The following is a 15,640-nucleotide window of genomic DNA, read 5'->3' on the forward strand; positions in this document are numbered from 1 at the left end:
GTTTTGCGCGTGCTGCATGGCGCTGTATGCATTGATGAGGCGTTGTACAGCGCGCTTCTTTCGTTATGAGAGAGTGTTTTGGGTTTGTAGGATTGAGGTTGATTTCGCTGTTTCTCAGATACACCACTTGCTTTCGATCCACTAGGGAACGACAGATACTTCTGATTAGAAATTCGTCAACACCAAGGCCCCTAATGTATGCGCGACTGTATATTCGTGCAGCATGGGATAAGTGAGGCGAGCTGGCCACGGGTACTCGGTAATGCGCTCGATACCTAGCCGATGCAGCTACTGCATTCCTTCCTGGTGAGGCAGGGCCACTCAGCGCGACACACGAACGACCATCACTGCAGCTCAGCAGCAGCCGATGGGAACACAACGTCAACTGGTGGGCCACTTTGGTAATATGCATGTGCGTAGAGAGCACAGTGCATCTTTGCGTTACCGGCAACGCAGGGAAGTGTGATGTAGAGACAGCCGCAGCGCCACCGAACCAGTCCGCAGGTATAAGAATCGTCACGCAGTCGACGGCCGAGTTCTGTGATCCGTATACATGCTCTCGAGAAAGAGAGGTGCAGATAAACCATGAAAGATTGATTGGGACCGGCGAAAGCGAGCGCGTCCACACTCCTGCAAGGCTGAAGGCATTGTCAGACGAGGCTGAGCTACGCTCTGCCTTGACATTGGTTACCTCCTCACCGGTCATCACGACATCGCCTTTTTACCAGCCTTTACATGCAGAGTAGCCTGCTCAGGCCAATACATCGACGAAACGTTGCTCCTACAGGAAGGTCGTGGCTAGGCAGCAGATTCGGCTGAAGAGGTTCATTAGGTATGTGCGGCCTCCACTCCACCACCACCACCCTGTACTGATATGGTGATAAGACGATCTAGTTGAGCACGCTGGCTCCCAACAAGTTCAGCCTTGTCGGAGTTCGCTATTCAGAGCTCGCCATTTGCCAGATCCAGGATTAGGTACTGCGGGGTAACCGAGGACGGTAATACAAGACTGCAGCCTAGTAGTGTGTTGTGTGGGCGAGAGATCTGATTAGAGAAAGGTGTGGGTCGGGAAAAGAGACAGAGTGAGGTTAGACTTCACCTTGCGGCTCTGTCGGTGGTTAAAAGGGTGTGAGACCTAGGTCCTCCTCTTGTCTCAGCCTTGAGACTGTTTCATCTGCAATTGCTACATCTCCTGAACGACTCGGACCCCAAGTTTACGTGTTACGACTTCTTCCTGGCCCTTGTCTCCCGCAGCATACTCAACAGTTAAGCAATAGGAGAGAGCCAGCCTCGCATCTTGGCAAGTCTACGACCCATGAACGGACCGGACAATTCGAAGACTTCTTCCACCAAACCTTCCTTACCTGCCAAAGCTAGCAAAAAGCTTTCCGACACCTCATCATCGTCACCTGTCATTGTTGCAACCCCTTCCGTGAAGTCCGATCCGGACGACATCTCGCTGCACGAGCCAAAGATGGATTCTTCACAAGAGACTGTCGAAGCCCATGTGACCGACACAGCTCAGACTACCGATGAGAAGCAGGCAGCCGTTTCCGTCGAGCATACTGAGGTGCCCAAGTCTGAGCTAGTCGATGCGAAGAAGAAGAGTGTCAGCAGGCGTGGGAAACACGCATCAAAGAAGTCAAGGCGTAAAGCAGAAGAGACGTCTACATCGGATGATAGTGGCTCTGAGAGCGACAGTGAGTCGGAAGAGAGTAGTGAGGACGAGAAGGCTAAGCGTAAGAAGAGGCGGAAGTTGGTCGCGAAACGAGCAGCAGCGAAGAAGAAGCAGCGGGCGAAGGCGAAGAGCAAGAAGAGCAAAAGTAGAAAGCATGATTCAACAAGCGAGGATGAGAGTTCGGCTGATACCTCCGACTCAAGTTCGGACTCAGATTCAGAGGCAGATGACAAGAAGAGCCGCCGGAAGGCCTTGCGAGCCAAAGCCAAAAAGAAGAAGAACAAGAAGCTAGACAGCTCTAGCGACGACAGTAGCTCTAACACTTCGAGCTCATCCGACAGCGAGTCGGATTCCGAGGACGAGAAATCGAGACGTAAACGCGCAAAGGGGAAAGCCAAGCGGAAGGCAAAGAAAGCGAAGAAGGCTGAATTATCTGAATTTTCGTCAATGACATCGTCTTCCGAGGATGATCTCCTTGTGCCGACCCCGCCGCTAGAGCCTCCGTTGCCAGGAGATACCCTTGACACACAAGTGACCAAAGTAAGTGGTCTGCTCAACAGTCTCAAGGCGCAACAAGCTTCTCTCAACGCTGCGGCTGCGGCTGCCGCCGTATCCACTACGAAGCTTGATAAGCCAGTCAAGAAGAACGCCCTCGAGTTCAAGCGCGTCGACCAGGTTTTCGACATGAAGATACGCGATTGGAAACTCGTCGAGAGTAACGCCGACCAAAAAGACGAGTTTGACTGCGTGTTCACCGTGCGCAGGAGACTCAACTGGGAAGGCAAGTATCAAGAGACACAACTGGATATCAAATCCAAGTTACTTCGCAACGCACTCCAAGAAGTTTTCAAGGACTGCAAGAGCATCAGCCTGGTGGAAGACATACCGCAGATTGACCCCCACACACTGTTCCACTACTACGACGAATTGAAGACCTACATCAAGAAGACGCTGAAGCCAAAGCTGAAGAAGGCAAAGAAGTCGAAAGAGCAGAAGCGTGTCAAACAGCAGATTGCATCATGCAAACTACTTCTGAGTTACATTGATGAGGATTACACTGCGACGCGCAAGGCTCTCCGGCCCATGCTCAAAGCGGGTACGATCACGTACGACCTCGTTTGGGCATTGTTCAAGCCGAACACGATCGCCTTCACTCCCACGTATCACAATAAGGATGATCCGCGATGCTTCAAGGTCGAGACTGCGTATGAGTATGAGAGCTGGATGACAGGGGTCAAGTCCTGGTATGTAGATGGCAAGTATCTTGAGTATGACGGCAAGTCTTTCGGCCTGGGAGACCATCAGATCACAATCCAGGCTTTCAAGGGCCACAAGAAGATTACTAGTCTCTCAGCTTATCCGTTGAAGTACCACAAAGATCCTGAGGTGAGTCGTTGACCGGTTGATCGAGCGTGCATTAGCTAACGATCTTGCAGAGCATCAAGAAGCAGCTCGTCGATCGAGGCAAGAAGTTCGTCGCTCTCCAAGGCATGAACTACCGCCTCCAGAAGGGCATTGCGTACATGAAGCACAAAAATAACATCATCCGCTTCATCATCAATGGTCGTGTCATGGTCGATCCCGCCATCTTTCGCCGCATCAATCCCAACTATCCGCTCTCGTACCTCAAACAAGACGAGCTTGCACAGAACGAGGAAAACGACGATGACGATGACGATAGTGACGACTGCTGCTGTGGATCAGGCGACGAGGAGGAAGATGAGGAGAAAGACAAGATGCGTATCGTCATGTGGAAGGACAAGAAGGGCAAGAAGCATCCCATCCGTGTGCCACAAAGCGTCATCGACAAGGAAAAGGGCGACAGTCCCGACAAGCAAGTCGAGACTGACGAAGATGGCTCAGAAAACAAGCAGCAGTGCTTCACCGAAGAAGAGCTCCTCATCGCCTCTCCAGTCGTCCTCGGTTTCGCCTTCTCGGAGAAACTCTGGCTCGAATTCTCGCTCGCCGGCATCGACGACATCAAGTGGAACGACGAAGCCTTCTCCAGCCTCGTCCTGCCCAGCCGCATCAAGCAGAACCTCAAAGGCCTCGTCTCTTCGCACCGCTTCAACGCCGCAAAGACCATCGACGACGTCATCCAAGGCAAAGGCAAAGGCCTCAACGTCGTTCTCCACGGCCCTCCCGGTGTAGGGAAAACGCTGACCGGCGAATCCATCGCCGAGTACCTCAAATGCCCACTCTACGCCGTCTCGGCAGGCGAACTAGGCACCAACAGCCGCTCACTCGAGACCGATCTCAACCGCATAATGGACATAACGCATTCCTGGGGCGCCATCCTCCTCCTCGACGAAGCAGACGTGTTTCTCGAGGCGCGCCAACCCCACGACATTCATCGTAATAGTCTTGTATCTGTGTTCTTGCGTCTAACGGAGTACTACCAAGGCATTCTCTTCCTCACAACAAACCGCGTGGAAACCTTCGATGAAGCGTTCCAGAGCAGGATCCACATGGGTATCCGATACGACAACCTGGAAGCCAAGGCGAGGAAGAAGATCTGGCAGCACCATATTAGCAAGGTGGAGCAGATGGGTCGTGATGCTGAGGCCGAGAGGAAGAAGGGCAAGGATAAAGATAGTGATGAGGAGGGTACTGCGAAAGAAGCGAAAGAAGATAAGGGAGGGAAGCAGATGAAGCCGTTTACCGAGGTGGACTTTGATGAGTTGAGTAAGAGGAGTATGAATGGGAGACAGGTATGTTTTGTTGTTGTTGCGGTGGTGTGCGTGCATGTCAGTTAACAATTCCTGCAGATCAAAAACACGGTCAAGACGTCGCAGTCGATTGCGCTTGCGGAGAAGTCGGTCTTTAGTATGGAGCAGGTCAAGCGTGTGCTTGAGGTCGCGGAGGCTTTCGAGGATGATATGCGCGGTGGTGGGGGTTATCGTGATGCGAAGAGGATGTATACCTAAGGCGGTCTCTTTCACCGGACGGACTGAGGTTGCCTTTTTGAGATATCTTTCGCTTTCGCTAGGATGTGACGGATGCCGACAGGTCATTGAGCGGGTTGTTCCTTTTGTTTATACGTCTCCTCTCAAGTATATTATTGCAACGTCATTTAGTTCTTCGAGGTTCATGACAAGTGTGCAGGCTTCCTTCCAAAGTGACAGTACTCCTAGATGTGGAAGGCGCAGACGTCGCTGACAAATATCATGATGCTGTCATGAGCGTTCCTGGCCGGTAGATTTAGTACTGCCGGCGCTTCGGGAATAGCGCAAAAGCCGACGCTGGACGCCTTTGAATCTTCGACGTCAGCTAGGCATGCACTGCGACTAGTGGGACATGATATCAACAGCGCGATTTGTGTGCCTTTCCAAACAAAACATGTAGAGTTGTCGTCTCAGTGCATGTGTGGTGTTGTTTTGGAGCCTTTCAGATCTGGAGATGACATGCCACCCATCTACACGCGCCTGCATCACCTGCTGTCATGGCTGGCTATCGCATCTACGCGCAGGATGATCCATAGCCTAAATTGACGTGAACTAGGCCAACTGACGTCGTCTCTAGTGGTGAGTTCTAGGCCCCGTCTCAATCGTGCCAAGCAGCAGTGGCTGGTATCAACTCCACAGCGTCCCCACGCAACCTCGGTGGCCTTTTCTGGGGCGCGTCAGCTCCAGCGCGGAAATACTTCAACCCTCACTTTTATTCCCGCCAACGTTGTGCCCACTGCTGCCGCTTGGATCCTCGCATTTGCCCGTCGCTGTCAAGCACTCGGACCAAGCTCACGCGCTGCCCGATCGCCGCACGCGCTGCACAATGGATGACGAAGGCACGCAGCCCTCGACGAGTCCGGATCCGTCCACCACCAGCGCGACAGGCACCCACGGCGATGCGCCACCCAAGAAGAAGCAAAAGCGCAACAAGCCGACGCTGAGCTGCGAGGAGTGTGTCGAGCGCAAAACCAAAGTGAGTGCAGCGCGCTGGCGCAATGGCTGCCCGAGACTGAACCGACGCAGTGTGACCGCACTCGTCCTCATTGCTTGGCCTGCATCAAGCGACAGTCAACATGCAAATACTCCGACATTGCCAACCTGATCGCGACTTCCACAGACAAGTAAGTTCCCATGGCATCCCTGGACTCGCATCTGCTGAGCCTTTGCACAGGGTTGGCGCCGGTCGCACTGCGGGACGCTCCAGAAAAACGAGCGCGAGGCCTTCGTTGCACCTTGGCAGTGACCCGCACCCACATGGCAACAAGCCCGTTCAGGTAATACACACCCCTTGTACCTGTCATATCGTTGCGAACCTCCTGCGAACGCATGTCGGCCCAACCCTTCGGGCGCCGGTGGCTGTTGGCGATTGTGGGGCTTTGAGGAACCGGCCGAACGTGTTGGGTCAAGACCTGACGAGTTTCGTGGCCGTCAAATATTCCGAGCCCATCTTTGGCATTACTTCATCATCAGTGAAAATGTCGTGAAAAGCATCGTTCTAGCGGTTCTCTGACTCGTTTGACAGGCCCACATCCAGGTACCACCAACGCCAGTCAGAGCACAATATCGTAGCGTGTCCTTGTCATCGTCAGGGTCCTCGCCATTCTTGTTATCAAACATACCCTACTCTAACCACACGCCCGCGCCATTCTTTGGTCTGGGTTCTGAGCATCCCTTTGCTAACTACTGGACGAGTCGCGGCGGTCTCGCCGAAGTTGTCGGCGTGTTGCCAGCTAAAGAGCAGGCAGACATTTTGGTAGACAAGTACTTTGATGCTGTCGACCCAGTATACCCCATGGTACATCGCAGGAACTTCTATGCCGATTACCAACGGTTCTGGTCGCTACCATTAGAGGAGAAACATGCAGCAGATCCCGTGCTGGTTGCTCTTCACTTTGTTGTGTACGCTATGGGTACGCAGTTCATCCGTACCACTGACAATGCTGAGCGAGCGAAGATTGCCGAGTTCTACATATCAGCTGCTCAGCAGGCATTGCGAATATCTTCGTACCTCAGTCGAGCTTCGGTCAGAACACTGCAGGCCATGGTTCTGATAGGATACTTTTTGATGAACGACAATCATGCCTCTGATGCATGGGCTTTTGGTGGAGTTCTAGTACGGCAAGCATACGCCATGGGATTACATCGCGACCCAGACATCATCGCGCCTCGGTGTTCACTGAGTGACAAACAGCAACGGCGGAAGCTCTGGCAAGCCATCTATTTTCAGGACACCTTTCTTACTGTTTTACTAAAACTCCCACCGACCAGTGTGTTCTCAGACATACAGCCAGAATCCCTGAGCGATGACCTTGATGAATACATCCCGAACGGTTCTTCAAACAACGGCACGACAGACCCCGTCATCAATCCTATGAGCATCAGCAACATCGCCTCGAACCATGATCTCTATCCTTCCTACGAGTTGTCAGATCGAAGATACATCCGCTCGATGTGGCACATGGCCAATCTTGTATCCCGCACTGTCTGCATCCCACGTTCGTTGGCAACGCCCTTGACAACCTCATTATCGCATAAGGCCGAGCTGGTAAACGAATACTTTGCGCTGCATAAGAGCTTCCCAGCAGATCTTACGGCATCTGACGAAGCCACTATACGTAGTATGGCAGAAACAAACCCACGCGGGTTACGACAGAACTTGTTCTTCCGAAGCAACTTCTGGCATTGCGTCATGGCCATACAGGCGGATGAGAACCCGGCCGAGGGTGTACCATGCGACGTCAAAGGCGCGCTGGACGCGGCTAGGATGGCGTTACAGTCTTTCTTCCATTTCTGGGAGTACCTTAGGATCGATGCCAGTGTGTGGTGGGTGTTCCAACACCGCGCGTTTGAGGAAGCCGTAGGTTGGAATCTTTGGGTATGATTACCAGGTTACTGACATGTCTCCTAGCTCCTCATGGCTCGAATCCTCGGCCAGCAAGCGCAACCACTTTCACCCAGTCACAACGGCTTGCCCCCCTCAGCAGACCCCTTGCTCAAGGAAGCGAAGGAAGATGCGCGGAAGTGTCTCGATATTTTGGATCTGGTCGGCATCGCACCGGAGATGCAGAAGACGAGGACGGAAGTGCTCAGGACTGCGTTCTCAGATATATTGTGGTAGTCGGTTGTAAATATAGGCTAGGTAGTTGCGGCGGCAGCGTCGATACACCTGATAATGTAATATAATTGGGAATTTGAGATCAATGCAAGAGAATATTGGGAAGGTCGCTCATGGTGAGGGACATGAGCGGGAAGAGGTCTCGGTGTGGGGCGATGCGGATTGACTATGTACATGCCTGGGCAGACAGAGCATCTGTTTCAGGAACAAAGGCCGTGATTATGGGTTCAAGTGCTTATGGTCGGTTGCTGCAGTTTCTGCCGCGGTCATCGTGTAGTCGGACCTTTGCCAGGCCAGCAGTTTGCTAGCCCGTTTCACGCGCCGTTGTGCGGAAGGACCCGTGACGTTTGTAAGCAAGATGTCAGCTATACAATCACGGCTCAGATGCATAGCTGAACGTAGCAGATCAAGCACCTTTGACTTGACTACCTCGGTTCGGGCTGATTATCGGAGTTGTACCTCGATATGCGGGATGATCGCGATAGCTCTGTGCTCAAGTAGTTAGCTAGACTCACGCGATATACATACAATCGTCGTTCAGCCCAGTCTTGAGGCTCACCACCACGGGTTCTTCCATCGCAATCACAGACAATGTGAAAGTTCGGAATCAGACATTCCCTTGATGCCCCGACCTCCTGGATCGACTAATCAATCGCGCTGGAGCGTTTTTCGACAGCAACTTTATTTACATGAACGGTGTTGATCGCCTATTCCGTGTTACTGATACAGCGGAAGACAAGGCTAGGTGATCGACGGTCAGCGTGGATCGTTACTGGGCATGGCACGAAAGCGGGATGGGGATGAAAGGGGAGATGAGATGGGCCAGGAGCGGTGAGCGGCGAAGGGGGTTACGGATGTGATCTAGATGATCTATATGATCCGCGCGGGCAGGCAGTGGAAGATATCGTGGAGGCTGGAATTGGTCAAAGTCGGGGTGAGCTCGTTCTGGCTTTTGCGCTAGCACCTGATGAGTCTCCTCGCGATGAATTTCGGTTGTCGGCTTTGAAAGTGAGGTGTTAGGTGCCGGTGGTTACCGGGCAGAAGTCTATCTAGACCGAGAGTGGATAGTCAGGTTGGATGCACAAATGTACATGTTTTAATGAACGTGCCGGTGTTTGAACATTGAACGTAGTACCAGCGCTGTTGGGTAGCATGGGGGCATAGATACGGAGACATGTGTATTGATGCAGAATTCTGTTACTATGGGGTATCGTGCAGTGCTTCAAATGGAAACTTCTAATCAAAAACGCTCATGGACCTTTGCGGCCTTTCCAGTCGATTTGCTGTCGAGAGTGGAGTCGCTGGCCCCTCCAGGACTGCCTCTTCTTTCACGTTCTGTCTTATGTTGGCGACTCTTCTCTGATATTTGTCGCTTCTCACGTTCATCTAGAACGGTAGACGTAACGTAGCCAGGCAGTCCCTGCTGCTGCTGCCATGCTTCCGATGGCTGGCTTCTGCCCAGTATTATCTCCTCGTCAGAGCTGGCGCTCTCTCTCCGTGCCCTGGAGGTAGTGATTGTGATCGACTTCTTTATCGAAGGCTTGAGCGTGCCCAGTTGGGTTCCCGACTGCAGCGGGCCGGAGTTCAGCGAAGGCTTACTCCAGGGTAAAGCTGAGGCCGAGCGAGTGATCTCGAGAGCCTGCTTCATGAGAGGCCTCAGTGTCGCGATAGAACCAGCTGTTATGCCCAATCCCACCTCTACTGTGCTCCAGATCGCAAAATCGGTTGTTCGGTAGAGGAAGTCGCCCTTGTATCCCTTCAATGAGGTCGTGTACGGGAGACGGATGATCGTTGCTGTCGAACCACTATCGATTTGTTAGAGACATTATTATGCGGCTCGCGAAACACTTACACTGCGGCAAGAGCAATGACGGAAGCGACTATGACTTTCATGCGTTTCTTCATGTGGAGATCCTTGACGATCAGGACCGGGAGAATCGCAAACATCCAGTCCGCAAACGCGTTGAGTCCAGAAACCACGAACGTGAAGTTCATGACTAGTGTCGCTGACAAGCAAGTGCCATGGTGATTAGGGTTCAGGTCCCACCAGAACGAGACCGGCTTGCACTGGAAGATGACGACCGATGTGTATGCGACTCCCACGATGGCAGAAACTACCATAATGAACCGGATGAGCCAGATGTGCATCTGCACGACGGTAATCCGCAGCAAGAAGAACCCGACGGCGATCTTGAGCATGCATGTCGATAATGTGTAGAATATTTCGCAGAAGAACCAGAAGTGAAGGGCCGTTTGCGCTTGTTCGTCGGTGAGTTTCTCGCGGCGAACACCTGTTCCGTGGAGAGCACCGCCGATTTGAGACACGAGATAGCCGGTGAAAAAGCAAAGTGTGACGACCATGCAGTAGTCGTCAATGCCGAATCCCTTCACCATGAAGATCCTACATTCTTATCAGCGACGCGTCCAAAAACAATGAAGATAGCAAGTAGATCTCTTACCTGACATAGCAACGAAGGCCAACGGTGATATATGTTAAGATCAAGAAGGTGAGGGCTATAGCCAGCACCGAACCACTTCGGTCCTCCATACTCGGTGGTGTGTCGGGAGAATCGTCAAAATAAGGTTATGTAGGCGAGGGAGAGGATTGATGAGTCTGGAAAACCGCGATTCGAGTACGACCTTGCAGCATATTGTATTTCGACAAGTTCGGCCTCCCCCTCGTCGCTGATCGCGCGAACAGACGTCTCAACACTTTCTCCGAGCCGTGTGTCTCCTGGCATTGTGAACGCTAGAATACTGTTAGCAAGACCACCGACGCTGCTCTGGGTATCCTTGCGACGGTAGTCGACGCAGGATACTGTTCGAGCCAGGTTCATTGTGGGGCAGATCCATTATGGCGAGGCAGGAAGATCGGCAACGTGCTTCGCTAAGCGTTGCCACGCGAGAAAGGGGAGTGCGAGTCGTTTGCTCGGCCATACACGAGGCCACTTAATTGCCAAAAGCAAACGGATCTGTCTCTAGCCTTTCACTAAATCCCCGCCGACGAAAGCCTCATGATGCTTTTGTCAATTTTGTGGTTCCAATGGTGAGGCGTGCAGCGGGAGCTTGAGTCGGGAGGAGCATTTAGCGAGTCAAATGTGTGCACGGAATCATGCAAGCGTGGACGTCACCGCGTCGAGGTGCACAATCCCATGGCGAGGAAGGAACTCCGAAGACGCCCACTTTGCCTGAACGGGCGAAAGGAGAGAGGGCGATCATACTGGATGTCAAACTGCTTTTGGCTTGAAAGAGCAAAGGCCTTACAATATGTACAGGCATCGAAGTGCCGGTCTTGTGCGGGTCTCCAGGGTTCAGCAGCCGTTCCATAAGAGTCTGACAGCTCTCTGGCCGGCCTTGCCGCAACTTTGTGCGCAATTGCGCGTTCGTACGTGTGAGGTTTTCCTGAGGGTGCTATCCGGCGCCGTCCAAACCAGACGTTGAGAGCAAACTCTATGAGGACGGAGGATAGGGTAGGTAGCGCCCCCGTGCCGTGCCGAACCACCATCTTTGTGCCCTACGAACGTTCCCCGCTCCCCGATAGTGGCCTTCAGCTTGTAGGTGGTTTTCGTCCTCATGACTGCTGAACTCATTCCAAATTCCAGATATTGTCCTCATCATTGCTGATGGTGTGCGCAGGGCGAGTTGTACGCTCTCATTGGCTGGCTAACCCAAGCGAGTCGTGACAGCCAACGAAAAACGAAGAAAACTCATACCGTGGCACCTGGTGCTGACTTTTCTTCAACCCGACCTTGCCACATGGCTTACAAACGACTCGTAGGCTTTGCAGAATGGAATGCCTGATCTATGTCGCGAGCGTATGACATCCTAGCGTTCCTTGTCCGTTTTCGAAAAAACAAGAAGGCCGGATCAGTTCACGGCTTCTGCACTAAGCCAATACGGCCGAAGTGAGACCGTTCCTGGGAGATGTACTAGATAGACTACTCAGATGCTGTAAAGACTGCTTTTGTCATAAGCAATGTTGATGACTTTGCTTTCTTGCTCGAGGTTCGCGTCGAAACTATGGTGTCTCGCCGTTCAATCCTGTTGGACCATCTGGAGATGGTGGCGCCACAATCGATACCGGGACGGCAATTCCGTCAACGTTGGCAAATGCGGAGAACTAGGGGCCTTAGCCAAGGTGCCTGGATTTGGCATGCGGAAATGGCAACGCAAAGGGTGTTAGAGCTTCCGTCGGCACTACTCCGGCGCAGGGCTGCTCCTTGTGAGTTTCACCAGTTGAGGTGGCCCACATGACTAAAATCCCGATAGCGGGACTGACCCAACAGGGCAACGACAGCCACACACTTGGGCTAGACTCCGCGACAATGTTTACTTGTCAAAAGTTGGCAGCCAAACATACCCCAACTTCCTAGCCGACTTCCGGAGGCTGCTCATATCCGACCACTGCCGAGGTGCTTGTTCGAGAAGAAATTGATGAGCGCGCTCACATCTTGTCCTACTCACCGCGAGCAGACACCAAGCTTACGTCGTCCCAGGCGGGACGAAAGCTCCGTTTGAATGCGCTGTCAGCCAGACGCATTGACAACGGTTGTCTTGTGAATCCACTTTCCAAGAGAGTCGGAAGAATCTGACCGATGTCGTAGGAGTAATGAAAGAGCTGGGTATGGTGTGCCTGATAGAAGATATGACAGCTGCCATGATAGCTGCCATGATAGCTGCCATGATAGCTGCCATGATAGCTGCCATGATAGCTGCCATGATAGCTGCCATGATAGCTGCCATGATAGCTGCCATGATAGCTGCCATGGCAAGAGTGGGGTGAAGGCTGCTCAAGGTTCCGTAGGGATGTTTCGGGCTCACGAAACATCAGATCGACGAAGATGAATGAGCAGCCGCGACCGAGTCATTCGTTGCTCCATGGCTGCGGCAAGGCCAGCGATAAACTGATCGTCGTGGACGACGGCATCAAGACCGTTCATCAATGAATGTAAAGACTGACTATCTTCAGGAGCCGTGCGACGAGTACTAGAAGTCAAAGATGGTCGTAGAAGAAGACTGATGGAAGATGGTGCCGGAGAAGTATAGCCATAGCCAGCGATCCGTTCTGTACAACGCGAGGTAGAATAGAAGAAGCTTGAGCCGAGCACTTGGTACTTGGAACTTACTGCGACGAGCGCACGCGAAAAGATGCGCATTGAAATGACACATTGCAGCGAGAGGGAGTCTCATCGCGTCGGATGCTAGGAGTGTCGGACTGCTCACCCGGTAACCTGGTTCTTTCTTGCCGCCGCACATTGCTTTTGTTCGACGCTTGTATTGACCTACTACGACTGCGGACTAAAAACCGGGCTCCCGGTGGGCTTTTGGTTGTGAGAAGCACGGCAAAGGGGCGGGCACCTGCTTGTATAAGTCAAGCTCTCTTTGCGCCGAGCAAACACCGGGTAAATGCCCCACATGAAACCTCCATCTGGGGCCCCGTGATCAAGTGCAATATATTTGAGCAAATAGCAATCTCCTAAATAGATTGTCGAAGGTTCTCTGCATGTTCTTCCGGACCGTTTTGCGCTGTCAAGATCTTGCGGCGAGGGTTCGAAACAAATGCGACCTTGACAATAGGGCCGAGGCAGAGCTTGCGGCCAATGGCAGCAACAGCCGCCAGGTCCATTGACGATGTTTACTAAATGCAGGCTCCAAGACATTGCGGCTCTTATATCCTGTAATATGTTGAAATTGATACATGCATGCAGTCCATTAGTACAAGAACAGCCCGCGGCTTCATCTCGCTGTCAAAGCAGCTATAAAGAGACTCACGGTTCGCACCTCTCCAAGCCCTGCAAGTCCTTCCTTTCAAGTTCACGCCTAGTCAATCGTTATACCATGGCTCCTTACACCCTTATCGCGGCGACCCTTCTAGGTCTTGCTGCTGCCCAAACGCCAGGCAACACCCCAGAAGTGCACCCCAAGCTCACCACCTGGAAGTGCACCAAAGCGGGAGGATGCAAAGAGCAGAGCACCGCTATTGTCACCGACTCAGCTTCCCATAATGTCCATCAAAAGGGTAACTCAACACTCGGCTGCGGAAACTGGGGTAGTGCAGCCGATCCGGTTGCGTGCCCTGATGAGGAAACATGTGCGAAGAACTGCATCATGGAAGGCATCGAAGACTATTCCACAATGGGTGTCTACACTACCGGAGGCGAGCTTCGTCTGGACATGTTCAACCCCAGTGGCGGCCAAGCTAGCCCTAGGGTCTACCTCTTGGCCGAGGACGAGGAGAACTACGAGATGCTTCAACTGACCGGTAACGAGCTGGCTTTCGACGTCGACGTATCGAAGCTGCCATGCGGCATGAATGGCGCCCTTTACCTCAGCGAGATGGAGGCTGATGGTGGACGTTCTCAACTGAACCCAGGTGGTGCCGCCTATGGCACGGGATACTGTGATGCTCAGTGCTTCGTCACACCGTGGATCAACGGTGTAGTAAGTACAAGCTGTCTTCTCTCTCAGTACTCATGCTTACTCGTTCCAGGGAAACGTCAAGGGTCAGGGTGTTTGCTGCAACGAAATGGATATCTGGGAGGCAAACGCTCGCTCCAACCAGATCGCGCCTCACACCTGCAGCACGGATGGCCTCTTTGGCTGCACAGGCGATGAGTGCGGCAAAGCTGGATTGTGCGACAAGAACGGATGCGGAGACAACCCCTACAAGCACCGAAGCTCTCCCGACTACTACGGTACTGGCCTCAAAGTCGACACCACGAAGCCATTCACCGTCATCACCCAGTTCCCTGCCAAGGACGGCGTCCTCCAGGCCATTGTCCGCAAGTACGTCCAGGATGGCGTCGTTATTGAGAACGCCAGGAAGGAGATCATTATGGACCAGGAGTTCTGCAGTGCTCAAGCTGGCGCTGAGATGTACAGCAAGCTTGGTGGCCACAAGGGCATGGGTGATGCTCTGGCCCGCGGTATGGTTCTCGCGCTGAGCATCTGGTGGGATGAGAGCGGTGCCATGCAGTGGCTTGACGGCTCAGAGTCCGGATCCGGTCCATGCAATGCGACTGAAGGCTTCCCTAAGGCGATCCAACAGATTGAGAAGGCACCTACAGTCACCTTCAGCCAGATCAAGTGGGGTGAGATTGGATCCACATTCGCTGGTTCAAACTCCACCATGCGCCGTTGGAATGCGTAGGTAGTGAGTTCTCAAGTTAGCTGTAAATACAAGAATGAGCTCTTTTGTTGAGTAAAGAGTCCACAATCGTGTTGACATGTGATGGCGATGAATTATTGTGCGTTTGTCAAAGTCGCGAGGATGTGTTGGCGGGCGCGCGATTGTGTGACCTAGATCTGCCGAAATCGTCATCAAGATCGGCATCGTATGATCAGGCGTGAAGATGGTGACTGTGAGCTCTACCAGTGCGCGTGTTGGGGTCCGGACACGCGTGCGCGCATGACGTGTGATGATTGACAAACTTCCCAGACGCGGGGCGTGCGGCCAATACGGAAGGCACTAGACCCCTTTCGTCATTACTACATCAACATTCGACACGCACACGCTTCTGGCCATGAATCTTTGCAATAACAACGAGTATTGCACCCTTCGGCTGTAGAGCTGTATGTCTCTTCGCGTACTCACAAAGATTGTCGTGCGCACAAACTCACCGTTTGGTCGGCTTGCTGATGAGAGCTCACAAGTCGACTCTCGCAAACCGTGTATCTACCTAGGTATGCTGTATAGGGTATTGACTTAGCGATGGGTTGATGATAATACTACTATAGGTTGCGTTTCATTTTAAGCGATGAAGCAAGATGTGTGAGACCAAGCAAGCGCCCCTACGTATCTATTTAACAACAAGCAAGCGTCCACATACGACCCGTTGCCACCGTCATCCAGAGTTCATCTACACATCGAAAGCAAGCTCTTCCACGAAAGCTCTTAAA

General features: G+C 52.7%; 4 protein-coding genes across 4 annotated transcripts; 3 read left to right on the forward strand and 1 right to left on the reverse strand.

Annotated features, from left to right (window-relative positions):
- Positions 1-1,315: 1,315 nt before the first annotated feature.
- J4E90_008527 (uncharacterized protein) lies at positions 1,316-4,605 on the forward strand (the record flags this gene model as incomplete). The annotated part of the gene is made up of 3 exons (XM_051438051.1): positions 1,316-3,064; positions 3,115-4,389; positions 4,447-4,605. 3 exons carry the CDS (start codon positions 1,316-1,318, stop codon positions 4,603-4,605), a joined length of 3,183 nt encoding a protein of 1,060 aa, XP_051288050.1.
- Positions 4,606-5,449: 844 nt separating this feature from the next.
- J4E90_008528 (uncharacterized protein) lies at positions 5,450-7,744 on the forward strand (the record flags this gene model as incomplete). Its single annotated transcript, XM_051438052.1, has 5 exons — positions 5,450-5,599; positions 5,650-5,747; positions 5,798-5,900; positions 6,149-7,483; positions 7,535-7,744. The coding sequence occupies 5 exons, from the start codon at positions 5,450-5,452 to the stop codon at positions 7,742-7,744; spliced, it is 1,896 nt and encodes a 631-aa protein (XP_051288051.1).
- Positions 7,745-8,981: 1,237 nt separating this feature from the next.
- J4E90_008529 (uncharacterized protein) lies at positions 8,982-10,289 on the reverse strand (the record flags this gene model as incomplete). The annotated part of the gene is made up of 3 exons (XM_051438053.1): positions 8,982-9,546; positions 9,594-10,142; positions 10,201-10,289. The coding sequence occupies 3 exons, from the start codon at positions 10,287-10,289 to the stop codon at positions 8,982-8,984; spliced, it is 1,203 nt and encodes a 400-aa protein (XP_051288052.1).
- A 3,290-nt stretch (positions 10,290-13,579) lies between these two features.
- On the forward strand, positions 13,580-14,891 carry J4E90_008530 (uncharacterized protein; the record flags this gene model as incomplete). Its single annotated transcript, XM_051438054.1, has 2 exons — positions 13,580-14,182; positions 14,232-14,891. The coding sequence occupies 2 exons, from the start codon at positions 13,580-13,582 to the stop codon at positions 14,889-14,891; spliced, it is 1,263 nt and encodes a 420-aa protein (XP_051288053.1).
- Positions 14,892-15,640: the final 749 nt, after the last annotated feature.

The sequence above is a fragment of the Alternaria incomplexa genome, assembly GCF_024043165.1.
Source record: "Alternaria incomplexa strain BMP 0042 chromosome Unknown scaffold_13, whole genome shotgun sequence".
NCBI classification, from domain to species: domain Eukaryota; kingdom Fungi; phylum Ascomycota; class Dothideomycetes; order Pleosporales; family Pleosporaceae; genus Alternaria; species Alternaria incomplexa.